Source organism: Lolium rigidum, chromosome 7 (assembly GCF_022539505.1).
Source record: "Lolium rigidum isolate FL_2022 chromosome 7, APGP_CSIRO_Lrig_0.1, whole genome shotgun sequence".
Taxonomy (NCBI): domain Eukaryota; kingdom Viridiplantae; phylum Streptophyta; class Magnoliopsida; order Poales; family Poaceae; genus Lolium; species Lolium rigidum.
The window spans coordinates 143,997,513-144,019,030 of record NC_061514.1 but is presented as its reverse complement, the minus strand read 5'-3'; the positions used below and the strand labels follow the sequence as shown (position 1 = coordinate 144,019,030).

The 21,518-nt window shown below is 44.9% G+C and overlaps 1 protein-coding gene across 1 annotated transcript; it reads right to left on the bottom strand.

The window, feature by feature from the left end:
• Positions 1-916: 916 nt before the first annotated feature.
• On the bottom strand, positions 917-12,146 carry LOC124676884. Its single transcript, XM_047212901.1, has 5 exons — positions 12,095-12,146; positions 10,479-10,732; positions 10,030-10,241; positions 1,506-1,767; positions 917-1,379 (listed from the first exon to the last, which is right to left on the bottom strand). Exons 1-5 carry the CDS (start codon positions 12,144-12,146, stop codon positions 1,083-1,085), a joined length of 1,077 nt encoding a protein of 358 aa, XP_047068857.1. The 3' UTR covers positions 917-1,082.
• Positions 12,147-21,518: the final 9,372 nt, after the last annotated feature.

The following is a 21,518-nucleotide window of genomic DNA, read 5'->3' as shown; positions in this document are numbered from 1 at the left end:
CTTCCTGGTGGGCTGGCCCATTAGTTTATTCGCTCACGAAAAAAATAAATAGAAGCTTTCTCTAATGTGCTACACAACATACGAGCAACAATCCAATCCAGTGGCTGCAGCTCCGCTTGACCAGTCCAAACTCCAGATTTCGAATCTCCTTCTGTATAAGAGTTGCACCATTTTTTTGAATTTGAACAAATTCCGAAAAATGAGCAAATTTCAAAATAGAACAAAATTTGAATTCGAGCAAATATCAAAATTGAGAAAAATTCAAAATAAAACAAAATTTGAATTCGAGCAAATTTCCAAACTAAGCAAATTTCAAAATAGAACAAAATTTGAATTTGAGAAAATTTCGAAACTGAACAAAATTTCAAAACTGAGAAAATTTCAAAACAGAACAAAATTTGAATTCGAACAAATTTCGAAATTGAACAGAATTTCAAAACTGAACGAATTTCAAAACAGGACAAAATTTGAATTAGAAAATTGCGACTTAAACAAAAAAATCAAACTAAGAAAAATGTTTAAACTTGAAATTGTTCGAATTAAAAAAAATGTTCGTATTTAAAAGATATTCTCATTTCAAAAAATGTTTAGATTTTTGGTAAAAAAAAGTAAAATAAAATGAAAGAAAAACAAAAGAACCAAATAAAACCGAATAAGAACAATCATGATTGGAACCTGAAAAAAGCGAAGAAAAACCCGACTGGAACCTTCTAGAAAGTTCCCAAAACCAGATAAAACCAATTGTAGAACACTGGCTGGCTGTTGGCTCGATTCTGGGCCGTGGCCCAAGATATCCGTCCTGCGTGCGTACCCTGTAACCATCGGTAATGAGCAATGTATAGGAATTTCCGCCAAAAGGCAATGGAATACGCTCATGCCTCAAATGGGAGAATTTCATACTACTCCGTATGATTTATTCCACGCCATTTCCTGCGCGATCTATACGTGGTTCTTGGTCCAAACTGAAAGAACCCATACTATTTGTTGACTGTGAGCAGCTAGCTAACTACACGGTGCAGTAGCTGTGCCACGATTACAGGATCTTTAACAAGAATCATAGCTAGAGAATGGAGAGTTCAATGTCACTGATCTCCGAGTAGCAGAGACTTGGCGATGGCGTCCGCCTTCTCGCTGTCGAGAGGGAAGAGGTGGCCAGATGTGGGAAGCTCGTGGTAGACGACCCACGGGAGCCTCTCGCTAATGTACCTCGACAAGCCGACCGGCACGATGCGATCCTCGGCGCCGTGCCACAGGTGCACCTTCCCTTTGCCGCCGGCGAAGGGGTCCTCCAGGTCCAGCGGGCTCCAGTCCCACTTCCCGAACCCGACCATCATGTCACGGTGCAGGCTATTGTAATCCCCTTGCTGCCTTATCATTGGCTGCGAGACAATCGACGGTGCACAAACAGAGCAAAAGAATGAGCAATTCAGTTGCATCAAAGGTTCCTGAGCCAGCTTAATTAGTTATGCAGGTGTGACTGTGTGAGTGATTCAAGCGATTCTTACGGTGTAGGTTCGCAGGCCACGCTTCTTCCTGAGCATCGCGTCTTCCTCACACAAGAGTAAAGGGCTGCGGGCGATGACGCTCGAGGCCGGGAAGAGCTTCTGGGAGTTCCACCAGTAGGTCAGCCATGGCAGATGATGGGCGACCCAGACCGCCCACTGGTCCTGCGGGAGCTGCTGATACCAGGCGTCCCGCCACACGTTCGACGGCAAGCCGGACCACCAGTAGTTGCCCACCGGCCCGAGAATGGCCACACCGGAGAGCCTGTTCCACCGCGGAGAAACACAGTCAGACTTGAAAGCCGCTGATGTTCGCAGTTAAGAAATACAACACGGTGATCAGCTTGTGCAACCTCCTATACAAGTGTCTTCAACTTTCACACTTGGAATGCCATTTTTTTTTGAAGCTGAACAATGGGTTTTGCCACTGCATATTTTTCATTTTCTATTAAACAAAAGGACAAAGTCTTTACAAGGTGGAGCCAGAGAAGAGCACCAGAAAAGGAAGAAAAAAAAGCTGCTAAAAGGAAAAAAGCTAACTAAACAAAATTCTGAACCCACAAATGAAAACCAGAATAAGGTTTCCTTTTGGCTATGTGCACAAGCAATGCCATTTCATCCTTAAAGATCCCTCTTATAGAGATTAGGGACGATGTCCTTGAAGATGAAATCATTCTGAGAAGTCCAAATAGCCCAACAAGCCAAGACAATAATCTCCAAAGAAAAAGGCTGACCAATTTTAGTCTTGGGACTAACAATGAAGTCCATGATAGGAAACTGTTGGTCACTAGCAATAGGAGGAGTCCAGCCCGGACAAATATATTGCCAACACATAACAGCAAAAGGGCAAAGTGAAGAAAAACATGATTGCGGGACTCCATTGGTGCAGAACTACACATTGCATGAGAATTATCAGCCAAGAAAAAAATCTTTCTTTGCAGTACCTGCCTGTAATAGTAACTGTTAGACAACTGTTGGTGTATCTGTTGGGCTGTCTTCTTGTTCTCTGTTGTGGCCCATTTGGCCCAGCCCAGTCCTGACCTATATAAGGTGCTTCTATCTCTGTAACCCTAAGTAGAGAGAGTTCCTCCCTGCAGCCTCCTACCTCAGGTTAGGCCCTCACCTCTGTCCACATGGTATCAGAGCAAGGGGCAGTGAGGGCAACGACGGGAAGGACTGCCGATCTGGAAGCCTAGTCTGTTGTGGCAGCTAGGAGGAAGAGGAAGAGGAAGGGAGTAGGCTGCTGCGGTGGCTGGGAGGAAGAGGAAGGGAGCAGGCTGCTGCGGCGGCAAGGAGGGGAAGGCAGTGGCAAGTAAGGAGACGAAGAGGCATCCTGCGGGTAAGTCCTTTGGTGGTTCTGAGAGGTTAGTTTGGTGTCAAGCATGGGGGACAACGAGGATTTGGCCAAGGCTCGGAGAAGCTGGCGTAACTTATCACTACCAAAGGAGATGGAGGAGGATCCGCCGGAGGGGAGCAATCGTTCCCCATACCATCATCGGTCGAAACTTGAGCCGCCGGCGAATGAAATCAAGTTGGAAGGAGTGGCCAACTATCTCCGGTGGTCAAGGAGGGCGCCGTTGATTTTGAACTCGAAAGGGCTGGATGAACGTGTGAGTGGTGAAGCCGCAGAACCAGCAGACAAGACCAGTCCGGAATGGAAACAGTGGAATGCCATAAATTCTCCGATTGTGGCATGGTTGCTTAACTCTTTGGTTCCTAACATTGCTCGCTTCGTAGAGGCACTCACAAAAGCTTCGGAGGTATGGGACACCCTATCAAATCTTTATTCTGGAAAGGGGAACATTATGTTGATTGCTGAGATTGAGGATAAAGTGCATGACTTGCAACAAGGAAACAAAACTGTGATGGCATATGTGGCTGAGTTGCAAGCATCTTTGGGGAGATTTAGATCATGTTGATCCTCTGGAACTTGCCCATGGGGAATGTGTGAGTGCTGCTGCAAGCTGGATTGAACGTCGGCGAGTCATGAAGTTCTTGAAGGGTCTTAATCAAGATTTTGAGGGGAGAAGGGCTGCTTTACTCGCATCAAACCACTACCCCTTCTCTCAAAGAAGCCATTGCAGCTATGTCCAGAGAGGAAGTGCGTCTGAATATGACAAAGGGAAGCGATTATGTCCCTCATCCAACCTTCTACACTAATGAGAGACAAGAGATGAGAGACTGCTATACTTATGGGCAGAAGGGACACTTGAAGCATCAGTGTACCTCCTTTGCTACATCCAGTAGGGGGAGAGGAGGATACACACATGGCAGAGGAAGCTACAGAGGAAGAGGTGATGGCAGAGGTAGTGGACAGCCATATGGACAACACCATGGAAGAGGTGGTGGACAGCACTATGGCAGAGGTAGTGGACAGCCATATGGATATCAGTATGGCAGGGGTGGAGGACAGCAGCACGCTATATCACCCAAGGCACATATGGCAGCAGCTTCAGAGTCAACTACCAGTACCTCTCAGGGACAATCAAAGGAAGAAGGACAAAATGAAGCAACCTTTGGGAACTTTGCTCACTATGTCTACAAAGATGAAGGTAATATTGATAGAGTTTCTATAGCCACTCATAATGCTAATTCAGATTGGATTCTTGATTCTGGAGCATCCAAACATGTTACTCGGAAATATTAGTGAGTTTGACTCTTATACTCGGTATCCTCCCACACATAGAGGCACTATCCAAACAGCAGTATGGCACAACACAATCTATAAAAGGGGAGGGGTCGGTGCAATGTACACCCAACATAAAATTGTCATCAGTTCTACATGTTCCTGCTTTCCGATAGAATCTGCTATCTCTAAGTGCCTTGATTGATCAGCAGGACTACCGTATAATAGTTGATAGATATATGTGTTTAATTCAGGAAAGGGAGAGCAGCAAGAAGATTGGGACCGCAACCGAGCATAGAGGTCTTTGGCACATAGATCGTGACAAGATGGGGCATGATGCTAGTTCTCGTGCTTGCCGCGATTGTTGGAGGAAAGGAGAGTATGGCACTAGTTCATCATTGTCGAATGGGTCACATGGCGTTTGATAAAATGTTTCGAGTTTTTCCCGATGTAATGAATGGAGTGGACAAAACCAAATTATGTTGTGATGCTCGCGAATATGCTAAGCATACGAGAACCTCTTATGTTAGTAGAGGGATCGAAGTGTATCCCCATTTGTGTTAGTGCACTCTGATGTATGGACGTATCCTGTTGTGTCAGTAAGTGGCATGAAGTACTTTGTGACTTTTATTGACTGCTATTCCAGAATGACTTGGATCTATCTTATGCGTCATAAAGATGAAGTGTTCACTTGTTTTCAGAGTTTTTGTGCCTATGTGAAAAACCAATTCAATGTTCGAGTGCAAGTGATCGGAATCGATAATGGTACTGAATATATCAACAAACCTTTTGCTCGCTTTCTTATCTTCGCAAGGTATACCGCACCGGACTTCATGTCCCGACACTCCTCCCCGAATGGAGTTGTTCGAGCGGAAGAATAGGCACATTCTTGAAGTGGCTCGATCTCTTATGTTTACCATGAATGTTCCAAAATTCTTATGGAGTGAGGCAGTTATGACTGCTACATATTTGATCAACGAATGCCTTCAAAGATTCTAGGTATGCGCTCTCCTTGCCAACTCCTTCTAAATAACAATGACTTTGTTGTACCACCCAAACTCTTTGGTCGTACATGTTTTGTAAGGGATCACGAAGCCATCTGTTGGCAAGCTAGATCATCGGGCTATCAAATGTATCTTTATTGGCTATTCCTCCAGCATGTAAGGGTTACAAGTGTTGGAGTCCCACCGACAGGAGGACATTTGTAAGCATGGATGTTACGTTTCGCGAGTCGAACCATTTTATGACGGTGAGAGTGATCTTAGTGGCTTGTTCCGTGGGCTTGACCATCTTGGTGATGCTCAAGAGGGGGAGCAACAGCAAGGTGCCGATCAAGAACGACAAGATGGTGACCAACAACAACATCAACAATTTCCTATTGTTGCGGAGATTCCTGCAATTCCTGGTACACCTACACCACCTAGTCTTGTACCACCACAAAGATGGCTGCAGAATCCACTTGTGTACTCTAGAAGACAAGTACAAAGGGAACAAGTAGATGCACCGGAGGAGCAACAAGACCGAAAGGTGGGGAGCAACCCATTGGACCAGAAAATCAAGGAAGTACAAGTGTAGATTCTGCAGAGGAGAATCAATCTCAGACTGAGTCCAATAATATCCTAGACTTGCCAATTGCAATAAGGAAAGAGATAAGAAATGTTGGGCCCCCAAAGCGACTGAGTTATGATAACTATGACATAGGAAATTATATTTCTTACGAGGCATTGTCACCCACTTTTCGGGCTTTTGTTGCTTCACTGCAAACTGTATCTGTTCCTAAGGATTGGAAGGCAGCCGGGTTGGACCCGAGATGGTGCAATGCTATGATGGAAGAGTTAGAGGCCTTGAAGAAAAATAAAACATGGGAGTTAACAGATCTCCCTAAAGGAAAGAATACAAGAGAGGCCGTAAGTGGATCTATTCTCAGCAAAACAAAATGCGTAAGGAAAAGTGGAGAGATATAAGGCAAGACTTGTGGCAAGAGGATATAGTCGTACTTATGGCATTGACTATGATGAGACATTTGCACCGATGGCAAAAATGAGCACCGTCGAATTTTGATCTCTTGTGCAGCAAATTTCGGATGGCCCTTGCATCAACTTGATGTCAAAAATGCATTTCTCGCATGGTGATCTTCAAGAGGAGGTGTATATGGAGATGCCACCAGGATTTGTCAGACCTGAAACTAAAGGGAAGGTATGTAGACTGAAGAAATCTCTATATGGCCTCAAACAATCTCCGCGGGCCTGGTTTGACAGGTTCAGACAAGTGGTGTGTGGCATGGGTTATGGTCAATGCAATGGAGACCATACCTTATTTTACGTACATTCGGAGCAGTAAAATCACTATCCTTGTCTGTGTATGTTGATGATATTATCATCACGGGAGATGATGTTGTGGAAATCGCGAAGCCGAAAGGATGCTTGAGTCGGGCCTTTGAGGTGAAAGATTTGGGAAAACTTAGATACTTCCTTGGAATAGAAGTTGCAAGATCGTCAAAAGGGATATCACTATCTCAAAGAAAGTATACATTGGATCTCTTAGATGATATGGGCATGCTCGGGGTGCCGAGTGGCTTCAACACCTATTGACCAGTAACACTAAAATCACAACAGAGTCCGGAGAACCCATAAACAAGGAGAAATATCAAAGACTTGTTGGGAGACTAATATACTTATGCCACACGAGACCAGATATATCATTTGCGTAAGTGTAGTGAGTCGCTATATGCATGATCCGAGGGATGGACACCTGGAAGCAGCTCAAAGAATCTTGAGATATTTGAAGGGCACTCCGGGAAAAGGAGTGTTGTTTAAAAGTAATGGACACCTAAATGTAGATGGATATTGTGATGCGGATTGGGCTAGCCGCTTAGATGATCGAAGATCCACCTCGGGGTATTGTGTTTTTGTTGGAGGAAATTTGGTGTCATGGAGAAGTAAGAAACAATCTCGTTGTCTCGAAATCAACAAGCTGAAGCCGAGTACGGAGCTATGTCACGAGGCTCGGGTGAAATGTTGTGGGTACGAAACCTTCTAAGAGAGCTGAAAATTTTAAGGCAAGGAAGCTTGAAAGTGTGGTGTGATAATATGTCTCGCCATAAACATAGCAAATAACCCCGTCCAAGCATGAGCGAACTAAACATGTGGAGATAGGCAGATTCTTTATTAAAGAAAAGATTGATGCAGTGGATTATCTCATTGGCTTATGTGAGATCGGGACAACAAGTGGCAGACTGTTTAACAAAGGGACTCGGGCTCAAAGGAGTGTAATCTTGCTCGTGCCAAGATGGGGATGATTGACATTTATCACCCATCTTGAGGGGGAGTGTTAGACAACCGTTGGTGTATCTCATTGGGCTGTCTTCTTGTTCTCTCGTTGTGGCCCATTTGGCCCAGCCCAGTCCTGACCTATATAAGGTGCTTCTATCTCTGTAACCCTAAGTAGAGAGAGTTCCTCCCTGCAGCCTCCTACCTCAGGTTAGGCCCTCACCTCTGTCCACAGTAACCAAAAGAACACTTTATGCTTAGGTTGACAGCAGGATTTCCATATCCATTTTACGACAAGGGCAGGTAATGTGCTGATCTACAACTATTTTATATGCAGCTGATACCTTGAAGGCCACATCACTCCCGAAGGCCAACCATTTATCTAAGTCATCAGACACAGGGAGATCCACCAAAGGATCTTGTAAAATGTGTAACTCTGAGAAGGCTTCATTGGACACAGGCAAATAAAAGTGATAAGAAAGTTGATCCAGGGACCTGACTTGAAACACTGTCACATTCTCATCCTCAGAGAAAGATAAGAGATGTGGGAGCTGCCTACAAAGGAAATCAGTAGACCACCTGTCTTGCCACAAAAGAACTGAAGAACCCGAACCAATTGATCACTGGGAAATATCCTTGAAAGAACCCAAGCATTTGAGACAATCTCTCCACCAAAAAGAAATTTCTCTAGACTTTGATGGTGGCAAAGCATTTTTTTTTTGAGAAATCAACGGGGGGCGATTTTCCCACCTGTACTCATGTATTATATCAAAACAACAAGTCGAATACAATTGATGACCCCCGCCAAGGGGGGGTCCGGGGCGGCATACCGCGCCCGAGGGAGGTAAGGGGGTTTTACAAGGGGGGGAGGGGAGAGATGCGGGGAAAAGCTAAGAGCTAAGAGATGGACTGACACCAGGATAGCAGGGGGCCCGTGTCGATTTTTGCCGAGGTGCGGACAGTCCATAGGCGTAGGTGGTCAACGACCATAGCAACTACACGGGTAGTAGAGAGAAGGTCAGCGTCGAAGACCATCCTGTTCCGGGATTTCCAAACGGACCACAGTAGAGAGAGGACGGCGGTGTTGCGCGCTTTGATGTGCATTTGCGGTAGATCTTTGGAGAGGCTGTCAAGGAGAGCGGGTAGGTCGGCGCCGCCTCGGGACCGCAATGAGGGGGAGACGATGTTCCAAAGGGGTACGAGGCGAGGACAGCGGACGAATAAGTGTGAAGTGTCTTCCACAACCCCAGGGCAGAACGGGCAGTTTGGAGAGGGCACACACCCGAGACGGTGAAGCAGGGCGCGAGTTCTGGTTCTTTGGAGACGGAGGATCCAGAAGAACACTCGCACCTTAAGCGGAGCGAAGCAGTCCCAGTTGACCTCTTGGCCGGGAACGACACATCCCAAGGAGTGTAAGGCTCGGTAGATGTCTCCAGTGTTGAAGTCGGTGGAGGGGCCGAGAGCGATGGTACGGATGTCGGGTGCTGTGGTGAGCGAGATTCGCGAGAGGCAGGTGCGCACGAAGTCTAGTTCACTGGCGGCGGCAACGGTCACTCGGTGGGCGACGGGGATATCAATACCCCCGCGCCCGAGGGCGTCCGCAACCGAGGCAAGGGGGCGGAGACAATGTGAGTAGGCCGCGGGCAGGGCCGCATACAGGGGGCCCAGGGAGCTCCAGGAGTCGTACCAGAGAGAGGTCGAGCGCCCGTTCCGGGGGTCCACTCTAGTAATAGAGCGGTAAAGCGGGAGAAGCGACTGAAAGCACCTCCAAGCAGGCATGGTCGTGTGGGGGTGATCGCCGAGGTAGCTCCGCTTAATCCACCTAGTCCAGGGGGAGTCTCGCCCAGAGAAGAGACCATGCAGAACTTTCAGCAGGAGGCATGTGTTCTGAAGGCCCAGATCCGTAACGCCGAGGCCACCTTCGGACCGCAGCCGGCAGACATAGTCCCAGGCAACCTGGCAGTCGCCCCCAGAGCATTTCTCCTTTGCCTTCCAGAACATCGCACGCCGCGGCTTGTTCATCTTTGCGAGGGTCCCTTTTGGGATGGGTAGGACGGACATCGCGAATGACGGCAGGGCGGACAAGACCGCATTAGTGAGCGTGAGACGCCCGCCAATGGGGAGTAGGGATGTACGCCCGCCAATGGTGGCAAAGCATTGAAGTAATAAACTTCCCAAACCAACTTGATCAAAGGCAGAGTAGCTCGATTATAGAACTTGTGAAGGTGCTTCATCAGCAAACATGAAATAAATACGTCTCTTGAGGCTAATGAATCTTCCATAGCCTCCTTGCTTATCCTCATGTCATGACATGTTGGTAGATGAAGATTATGTTGGGGTGTCATGGCTTCCTTGCTTATCCTCGTGTTCTAAGAAGTTTGGAAAGAGCGGAATGCTAGGGTGTTCGGCAACCACGCCTCCACCACCTCTATCATTATTGCAAAGATCAAAGATGGGGCTAGGATGTGGAGCATCGCCAGGGTGAAATTCTTAATTTCGAGAGAGTGGACCTTTATGTGGAGTTCTAGGACTTGTCCTAGGCATTTCTTCTAAAACTTTAATCAAGTAAATGGAAAATCTTTGCCTTTTTTCAAAACAAAAAAAGCATGAAAAATTCAGTATTCTGTGTTACCTGTGTGGGATGTATTTGAGGCAGCTCCACATAATCTCGCCCCCCATGGAGAAGCCAATGAGGTGAAACTTAGGACCAAGCTTCAGGTTGTCGGCGAGCTCCTCAATGTCGAGGGCGATGCTCTTCTCACTCGGAGCAGGGTCTGGATCGCTCTCACCGTATCCAGGCCGGTCGAAGGACAGAAGGTAGATGCCCAGCTCTTGTGCCACCTCCTGCACCAGATTTCAGTCCATGACATGGCAATCACTTCGTATCAGCTTGAACTTGATTGTTCGTTCTGTAAAACGGTTCTTAAGATAGTATTCCCCCCGTTCAATCTTATAAGATATTTTAATATAGACTAGATACGAACCGAAATGAGTGAACCTAATGAGTGAATCTACACACTAAAAAAATCTAAAAGGTCTTATAATAGTAAACGGAGGGAGGAGTCAGTTAACAATATGTACCGGGGAAATTGGAAGCGCGTCGTATCGGCAGGAGTAGAACCCATGAACAAAGATGACCTTGTACTTGGCCTTCATCTTTTGAACGCCAGATTCTAGGTATGCCAAATGCCTTCCATCTTTGAGCTTTGTTCGTGGTGCTGTAACCGGGGGCCCATTCAGTGAGCCACAGATTTTCGAAGGTGGAGGCTGAAGCTGCTGGTACAACAGAGCCGTCAGGGTCACAAACAGAACTATGGAGAGCTTCGTTGCCATACCTGTGAAATGAAAAATAAACACTTCAAATTGGTTTTGTGTCACTGCAGTTTGAACTTCTGCGCTTTGTTCAAGAGGTCCTACAGAATTTCCGAGCTATACCAGGTGCCTCTGTCAGCCAAGAAGAAGTTGGAAACAGAAGATATAAAAACAAGAAGAAGTATGTCATTTTCGACTGAGACTTTCAACATGGTGTTTTGGCTCATAGGTCCAAATACACCTATTATGAAAAAAGCATTTTAAATATATTTCAATATGTTAAAAAATTTAGAAAAAAAATCTTGGGTGTACATCCGGATATATTATGTTCGTACACAAAGTTTCGTGGGGAGAAGACATTTTTTATGGGCTGTGTAAAAATGACAAATAAATATCTGGTGAGAAGTCATCTTGGAGCACCGAAAATTATCCTTTTTATACAAGTCACAAAAATGTCATTCTTTCGCGAAAATTTGTGTGTGGACATAGAGTGCAGGTGTACAGCTATAATTTTATTTCAGATTTTTGACATTTTAAAATAGGTTTTTTGAATAATGGGTGTATCTACACCTATGAGCCAAAATGCATTTCCCGGCAGCAGGGGCTTTATGTGTAAAGAGTACCAGTACATAACTAGCGATATTGCTTAAGCATTCTGAAGAAAAATACAAAAACCTACTTCAACAGTTTCGCGCTTCTGAAACCGAGCAACTATTTTACTCCTCTAGAAAGCAATATGGCTATAAAGAATCAACCGACACTCTGGCGTACACTTCTGAAACCGAGCAATATTTTACACCTCTGGGAAACCAACTAATAAAATATTTTGCACGGAATCCAGGATTTATGTATGCGAATATCTTGTTTGGTGAATAATTTTCTAGTGGCGCTGAAAAATGCAAAGGACGGGGAAACTACGATGCTATGAATTTGTAGCAGGAATCGGATCAAGTTTTGCGACTGCTTGAGACGATTACCAGACCACACTTGCATACAGAGCAGAAAGCACAATGAACTAATGAAGCACTACGCAGCCGGAGGCAACGAAGAGAGTAAGAACTTCTGCGCTTCAGTTACAGTACTCACGCAGGAACATGAGCAAATCCAGCCATAGACGCGAAAGAACAAAAGAAGCAACCGAGCGGAGAGTGGATTAAACAGATCGCAGTAAAGCACGGAGAGGGTGCGTACTAAGGAAAAAAATAGCGCGCTATAACAAAATAGCGTCAGCCAAAAAATATGTTATTAGCGTCGTTATAAGCGTCAGATTAATAGCAGCCATAGACACGCTATAGCGCCGAAATGATGTAGCGTGGGTTGTTTAAAAACGCTATAGCGTGCTATTAGCGTCGAAATAGCGCGCTATTTTTTTCCATGGTGCGTACCAGAGGAGGCCGGCGCTGATGCCGGAGGCCGCTTTCCGGGCGACTCGGCCATCACTCGGCTGCGTCGGTGGCCGGGGCCGGGGGCGGGGAGGAGAGCAAGCAAGTTCCACGAGTAAACGGCCGTCGCCCCGTCTGTCTTGAACTGCTTGCGGCGCTTCCAGGCCTGCTACTGGCCTTCCCACGGCATTGCAGTAAACCTGCACAGGGCAGTGGGCCCCACGTCAGAAAACGCGCAGATCAGCCAAGATTAGCTACTAAAAAAAGTGAGCGTTGGGAGCGAAAATGCTCATCGGAACCTGGCAACGCGCGAGGATGAAAACGGAGCCAATCAGAGAGCAGCAGGCGTCTGACAACGTGTGTATTTTTAGCAGTATACGATATGTATGTCTCAGCCACGGACGTGTATTCGCATTAAATCCCTTGTCTTTTTTCCTCCTTCCATCCCCACGATTCCTCTTGGCCTCTTCCTCCTCGTATCCTCAAGCAGGTCGCCCCCCACGCGGCCTCGCTCCTCCTGCATCAGATGCTCGCCGCCCCCCACCTCCCACCAACACCCGCTCCCGCCCCCAAGCCCTCGAGCTCCACCGCGCGGTGATGCCGCAGAGGCAGTGCGGCGCTGCAGGCTAGGTCACGCGGCGCCGCCCTCCCTACCCCGCATCTGTCCCGGCTGCTGGCGGCCGGCGCCGCCCTCCCTACCCCGCATCCGTCCCCGGTTGACGGCGCGCCATTCCTACCCCCGCCTCCGACCCTGGCCGCCGGAGCCTCCCTAACCTTCCATGGGAGCTTCTCCCCAGTCCCGCCGCCGTACGGAGCCTCCACCAGCGCCTAGACCGCGGGTACCCCTGGCGGGCGTTCCTCCTGGTGCCCGGCCGCGCATCGGCCTCACCGGCACGCGCGACCTCGACCCCGAGCTCACCGGCACGCGTGACCTCGACCTCGGTGGCGGAGGCCTTCGGCGGGGCGCACCGGCCGTCAAGGTGAGCTGCAACTCCTCGACCACCGAGGAAGCAGCCCGATTTAGGATTCAATTTCTCTCTCGTTCTGAATCTCGCTTGATCCACAAATCAGTTTGTTGGATTTGGGGATTTTTTTGTTAGGTGAGGTTGCAGATCTCAAATTGATCCGGTTTGTGGTTCCTTCTTGTTGCATTCTTAAATTCTTTCTGTTTGATTTCGTGGACTTGAATTCATCTAATTTTCCTGCATGGTTCTGAAATATTAGTGCAGTGCAATGAACGATTGTGAAGCCACTATGGATTGTAATTGAAATTATGAAGTATTTGATGGAAAACTATGCAGAGTTGTGGATTATGGCTTACTGTTTGCATGGAATGTTCTCATACTTGTATTTGTGGCTTACTTCTTGCATCTAATTAGCTAGCAGCAGCTTAGCAAGTGTTTTACGAACTCTGAATAATCAATGGATCCCATTGTGAAGAAGCAGCTCATTAATCTGTAGATTAGCAACAATTTTTTAGTTCTTTCATTTTCAGTTGGTCGAATGCTCCCGTCTGGAAAAATGATGTCATTCCATAATCTCTTGTTTAAATCTGTAGTATGCTAATTATGTTGCTGTTTTGCAAGTAATTTCTTTCACTAATAAATTCAGTCTGATAATTGGATCTTCCATTTTCTCCTTCGCATAGATGGGAATCAATTCAGCAACCCTGACAATTTTTGTTTCCTAGTATTAACTACTCTGACATTTTGCCTTACCACTTGCTGTATTTCATCTCGTATTCAATTGGTATACAAAAGGTAAAGCAAATGTATTAATTAGCTGCTATATTAAGTGTGAATCTAATAGCACACATTGATGCTTCTGATTTAGACCTCGCGCGTAGCCGGGTTCCAAACGTCCGGGTCGGCGTTGGGAGTCAGTATAGAATGATCTCGCTCCAGCTAAAAAAAAAATGATCTGGCAACAAATCGCACGCTTTAGACCATGCACTCTATGCACAAAAAAGGAACCATAGGGCACACACCCCTATACTTGGAAAAATAAAAAAAAAGTTTTAAAAAATTTCAAACTTTTTTGGGAATCAAAGATGATCAGGTATTGTATTTGAAACAAAATATTTCCCTAGGAAATTACTTTTATTGTATCCTGGGTAAAAAAAAAAACTCGGAACGCCCCATGATCAGGTACTATTTACTTTATATTCGTCTTAATTTTGTCTTTTTTGCCCTGGAGATCATGGGAATCATTTCGTTTCCAAACATTTTTTTTACGAATACAAACTTGATCATCCTTAGTTTCCAGGAGATTCAAAAAAAATTGACTCTTTTAAAATTACTATAATTTGTTTGGTCTATGGAGGTTGCAAATCCACATAATGGAGACCTCACCGGACACTTCTCCGGAGACCTCGCCGGAAACCCATAGCAAACATATTGTGCAAATGTAGGAAAACCGCATAAAAAAATTGTAGCAAAAAATCCTGCGTTACATATGAACATGAACGAGACCTCATCGGGGACAAGACCTCGCCTGCAGCAGAGCCGCCAAAGGTTGCAGCAACTCCATCCACCTAAAGGCAGCAACACCTTGGACCGTTGGTAGCAACGTCGGACATCTAAGGTAGCAAATCCACCCTCCACCGGTAGCAAACCCTGCCTCCACCGGAAGAAACGCCAGGGTGCCCAAGGTAGCACCACTCTGAACCATGTACGTGCTTGTAGAATCATCATCCACTCCTCTGGAACCACCTCTGCCCAATAATGGTCCGACGAGAAATGTTACTGGATAGGAGGTGGAGATTGAAGGGGGGTACGTCAACATCAGGCGTGTCCATGGAGATGGTTGTCAGCGACCTCGGCCTTGGGAGGAGCAGGCCACGAGCGGGCCTATGGGAGGTAGAGGAGGTCCAGGACGGAGCCCCGCATTGCTGCAACTGCGCGCCTCAACAGACGGCAATAAGGGGACGTGGACCTCACGGCAGCATGGCCGCTGATGACCCACAAGTATAGGGATCGCAACAGTCTTTGAGGGAAGTAAAACCCAAATTTGTTGATTCGACAAAAGGGGAGCCAAAGAATACTTATAAGCCTTGACAGCGGAATTGTCAATTCAGCTGCACCCGGAAAAGCACTAGCAATAGGGTGATGTGAAAGCAATGGTAATATGATGCGGCGCCAGAAAATAGTTGGTACTACTTTGATGGCGTGTTGACAGGGAAATGTGATGCGGCGGTAATATGAGAGAAATAGTAACACAACAGTAGCAGTAACACAGAGGCGATGGCACTGAAAATATCCCAACGCGCAGTTGATTAAAAAGCAATGATGATGAAATAAAGGACCGGGGTTCCCGACGATCTACACTAGTGGTAACTCTCCAGATAACAAGTGTTGGGTGAACAAATTACAGCTGGGCAATTCACAGAGTTGAATTTAGCATTAAGACAAAATATCATGTCTATTAATATCGTAGGCATGTTTTCCACATACAGTCATACGTGCTCGCAATGAGAAATTTGCATATCATCTTTTGTCCTACCAGCCCGTTTGCAGCGGGGCCTAAAGGTAAACTACTGATAATTAAGGTACTCCTTTTAATAGAGCACCGGAGCAAAGCATTAACATTTGGTAAAAACATGTGATCCTCATATCAAAGCCATCCCCTCCGGTTATCCCAATTCGAGGTCACCTTGGGGCCTCGGGTTCGGGACAAAGACATGTGCATACAATTTGTAGATACAATATAAGCAACAATTATAGAGCCTAGATCTAAGATCATGCCACTCGTGCACTAGTGACAAGCATTAAACATAACAATATTGCAGCAACAAATACTTCACAAACTTATAAGATATACTAAACATAATGATCAATCCATCGGATTCCAACAAACACAACACCGATTACATCATATGGATCTCAATCATGTAAGGCAGCTCATCAGATCATTGTATTGAAGCACATGGGAGAGAGTACCATCTAGCTACAGCCAAGAACCCATAGTCCCTGCGGGAATTACTCACAAACTATCATGGAGTCAAAGTGGAGGCGGTGGAGTCGATGGCGATGGCTCCGAGGGCACTTCCCCGTCCCGGCAGGGTGCCGGAACAGAGACTTCTGTCTCCCGAAACTTGGTTTCGGCGATGACGGCGGCTATGGAACTTTTCGTGGACGGAGGGTCTGGTCGCTGGGGTTTTCCCGATACGAGGAATAAATAGGCGGAAGGGCGGAGCAAACGAGGCGACGAGGCGCCAGTACATGGGCCTGCGTGTGTCCTTCTGGCTTCGTCTTCGTCCCGGAAAAGTAAGACTCTGGGCTTTTGTTTTGTCCAATTCCGAGAAACTTTCGAGAAACTTTCATGTACAACTTTTCTGAAACACAAAAACAGCAGAAAACAGGAACTGGCGCTGCGACACTGCGTTAATAGGTTAGTCCCAGAAAATGCTAAAAAGTGTGGAAAATTGCACATAAAACATATAAGAATTGTAACAAAACAAGCATGAAGGATCAAAAATTATAGATACGTTTGGGACGTATGATGTCTACGGGAGCTTCTATTCTTGTGGACAGTGTTGGGCCTCCAAGAGCAGAGGTTTGTAGAACAGAAGCAAGTTTCCCTTAAGTGGATACCCAAGGTTTATCGAACTCAGGGAGGAAGAGGTCAAAGATATCCCTCTCATGCAACCCTGCAACCACAAAGCAAAAAGTCTCTTGTGTCCCCAACACACCTAATAGGTGCACTAGTTCGGCGAAGAGATAGTGAAATACAGGTGGTATGAATAAGTAGTAGCAACGGCAGAAAAGTGCTCTGCCCAGGACAGTAAACAAGCAGTAGTAACGCAGTAGTAGTAACACAGCAGTAGTAAACAAGCAGTAGTAACTCAGCAATATTTAGGAACAAGGCCTAGGGATTACACTTTCACTAGTGGACACTCTCAACATTGATCACATAACAGAACAGATAAATGCATACTCTACACTTTTGTTGGATGATGAACACCTTGCGTAGGATTACACGAACCCTCAATGCCGGAGTTAACAAGCTCCACAATAATGCTCATGTTTAAGTAACCTTTAGTGTAAGATAGATCAACGCTACTAAACCAAGTACTAGCATAGCATGCACACCGTCACCTTCATGCATATGTAGGAGGAATAGATCACATCAATATTATCATAGCAATAGTTAACTCCATAATCTACAAGAGATCATGATCATAGCATAAACCAAGTACTAACACGGTGCACGCACTGTCACCTTTGCACACATGCAGGAGGAATAAACTACTTTAATAACCAATCACTAGAGTAGCACATAGATAAATTGTGATGCAACATGCTGCAATCATAAAGAGATATAAATAAGCACTTCACTACGCCATTCAACAATGAATAAGTATTCTGTGAAATCTAGCCTAAGAGACCCACACGGTGCACACACTGTCACCTTTACACACGTGGGACGAGGAGTCTCCGGAGATCACATAAGTAAAACTCACTTGACTAGCATAATGACATCTAGATTACAAGCATCATCATATGAATCTCAATCATGTAAGGCAGCTCATGAGATTATTGTATTGAAACACATAGGAGAGAGATGAACCACACAGCTACCGGCACAGCCCCGAGCCTCGATGGAGAACTACTCCCTCCTCATGGGAGCAGCAGCGGTGATGAAGATGGCGGTGGAGATGGCAGCGGTGTCGATAGAGAAGCCTTCCGGGGGCACTTCCCCGCTCCGGCAGGGTGCCGGAACAGAGATCCTGTCCCCCAGATCTTGGCTTCGCGATGGCGGCGGCTCTGGCAGGTTTCTGTGGGTTTCGTCGAACGCCCCGATGTTTTCGATCCAGGGGCTTTTTATAGGCGAAGAGGCGGCGCCAGGGGGTCGAAGGGCTGGCCAAACCCTAGGGGGCGCGGGCCCCCCTAGGCCGCGCCAGGGTATGGTGTGGTGGGCTCGTGCCCCCCTCCGGTCCCTCTCGTGTGTTCCGGATGCTTCCGGGATTCTAAGATCTTTGGCGTTGATTTCGTCCGATTCCGAGAATATTTCGTTACTAGGATTTCTGAAACCAAAAACAGCGAAAACATGAACCGGCACTTCGGCATCTTGTTAATAGGTTAGTTCCAGAAAATGCACGAATATGACATAAAGTGTGCATATAACATGTAGATAACATCAATAATGTGGCATGGAACACAAGAATTTATCGATACGTCGGAGACGTATCAGCATCCCCAAGCTTAGTTCTGCTCGTCCCGAGCAGGTAAAACGATAACAAAGATAATTTCTGGAGTGACATGCCATCATAAACTTGATCATACTATTTGTAAAGCATATGTAGTGAGTGCAGCGATCAAAACAATGGTAATGACATGAGTAAACAACTGAATCATATAGCAAAGACTTTTCATGAATAGCACTTCAAGACAAGCATCAATAAGTCTTGCATAAGAGTTAACTCATAAAGCAATAATTCAAAGTAAAGGTATTGAAGCAACACAAAAGAAGATTAAGTTTCAGCGGTTGCTTTCAACTTGTAACATGTATATCTCATGGATATTGTCAACATAGAGTAATATAATAAGTGCAATAAGAAAGTATGTAGGAATCAATGCACAGTTCACACAAGTGTTTTCTTCTTGAGATGGAGAGAAATAGGTGAACTGACTCAACATTGAAAGTAAAAGAATGGTCCTCATAGAGGAAAAGCATCGATTGCTATATTTGTGCTAGATCTTTGATTTTGAAAACATGAAACAATTTTGTCAACGGTAGTAATAAAGCATATGCATCATGTAAATTATATCTTATAAGTTGCAAGCCTCATGCATAGTGTACCAATAGTGCCCGCACCTTGTCCTAATTAGCTTGGACTACCTGGATTATCACCGCAATACATATGCTTTAACCAAGTTTCACAAAGGGGTACCTCTATGCCGCTCGTACAAAGGTCTAAGGAGAAAGCTCGCATTTGGATTTCTCGCTTTTGATTATTCTCAACTTAGACATCCATACCGGGACAACATAGACAACAGATAATGGACTCCTCTTTTAATGCTTTAAGCATTTGACAACAATTAATTCTTTTCTCATTAGAGACTTGAGGATATTTGTCCAAAACTGAAACTTCCACCATGAATCATGGCTTTAGTTAGCGGCCCAATGTTCTTCTCTCACAATATGCATGCTCAAACCATTCAACTCAGTGTAGATCGCCCTTACTTCGTACAAGACGAACATGCATAGCAACTCACATGAAATTCAACAATGAGTTGATGGCGTTCCCCAAGAACATGGTTATCGCACAACAAGCAACTTAATAAGAGATAAAGTGCATAATTACATATTCAATACCACAATAGTTTTTAAGCTATTTGTCCCATGAGCTATATATTGCAAAGGTGAATGATGAAATTTTAAAGGTAGCACTCAAGCAATTTACTTTGGAATGGCGGGAAAATACCATGTAGTATAGGTAGGTATGGTGGACACAAATGGCATAGTGGTTGGCTCAAGTATTTTGGATGCATGAGAAGTATTCCCTCTCGATACAAGGTTTAGGCTAGCAAGGCTTATTTGAAACAAACACAAGGATGAACCGGTGCAGCAAAACTCACATAAAAGACATATTGAAAACATTATAAGACTCTACACCGTCTTCCTTGTTGTTCAAACTCAATACTAGAAATTATCTAGACCTTAGAGAAACCAAATATGCAAACCAAATTTTAGCATGCTCTATGTATTTCTTCATTAATGGGTGCAAAGCATATGATGCAAGAGCTTAAACATGAGCACAACAATTGCCAAGTATCACATTACCCAAGACATTTATAGCAATTACTACATGTATCATTTTCCAATTCCAACCATATAACAAATTAACGAAGAAGAAACTTCGCCATGAAAATTAAAAGCTAAGAACACATGTGTTCATACGAACCAGCGGAGCGTGTCTCTCTCCCACACAAGCATGATGTAATCCAATTTATTCAAACACAAACAAAAACAAAAGCACACAGACGCTCCAAGAAAAAGCACATAAGATGTGGCCGAATAAAAATATAGTTTCAGGGGAGGAACCTGATAATTTGTTGATGAAGAAGGGGATGCCTTGGGCATCCCCAAGCTTAGACGCTTGAGTCTTCTTGATATATGCAGGGGTGAACCACCGGGTGCATCCCCAAGCTTAGAGCTTTCACTCTCCTTGATCATGTTGCATCATACTCCTCTCTTGATCCTTGAAAACTTCCTCCACACCAAACTCGAAACAACTCATTAGAGGGTTAGTGCACAATATAAATTGACATATTCAGAGGTGACACAATCATTCTTAACACTTCTGGACATTGCATAATGCTACTGGACATTAGTGGATCAAAGAAATTCATCCAACATAGCGAAAGAGGCAATGCGAAATAAAAGGCAGAATCTGTCAAAACAGAACAGTTCGTATTGACGAATTTTGAAATGGCACCAGACTTGCTCAAATGAAAATGCTCAAATTGAATGAAAGTTGCGTACATATCTGAGGATCATGCAAGTAAATTGGCATAATTTTCTGAGCTTTCTGCAGGGCAGTGGGCTCAGATTCGTGACAGCAAAGAAATCTGGAACTGCGCAGTAATCCAAATCTAGTACTTACTTTACTATCAAAGACTTTACTTGGCACAACAAAACACAAAACTAAGATAAGGAGAGGTTGCTACAGTAGTAAACAACTTCGAAGACACAAATATAAATCAAAGTACTGTAGCAAAATAACACATGGGTTATCTCCCAAGAAGTTCTTTCTTTTTAGCCATTAAGATGGGCTCGAGAGCTTTAATGATGCACTCGCAAAAGATAGTATGTGAAGCAAAAGAGAGCATCAAGAGGCAAATTCAAAACATATTTAAGTCTAACATGCTTCCTATGCATAGGAATCTTGTAAATAAACAAGTTCATGAAGAGCAAAGTAACAAGCATAGGAAGATAAAACAAGTGTAGCTTGAAAAACTTCAAGACATAGAGAGGCATTTTAGTAACATGAAAATTTCTACAACCATATTTTCCTCTCTCATAATAACTTTCAGTAGCATCATGAGCAAACTCAACAATATAACTATCACATAAAGCATTCTTATCATGAGTCTCATGCATAAAATTATTACTCTCCACATAAGCATAATCAATTTTATTAGTTGTAGTGGGAGCAAATTCAACAAAGTAGCTATCATTATTATTCTCATCAAGTGTAGGAGGCATAGTATAATCACAACAAAATTTACTCTCCATAGTAGGTGGCACAAAAAGACCACTATCATTATCATCATCGTAAATAGGAGGCAAAGTATCATCAAAGAAAATTTTCTCCTCAATGCTTGGGGGACTAAAAATATCATGAAAACCAGCTTTCCCCAAGCTTAGAACTTTCTATATTATTGTCAACAATGGTGTTCAAAGCGTTCATACTAATATTACT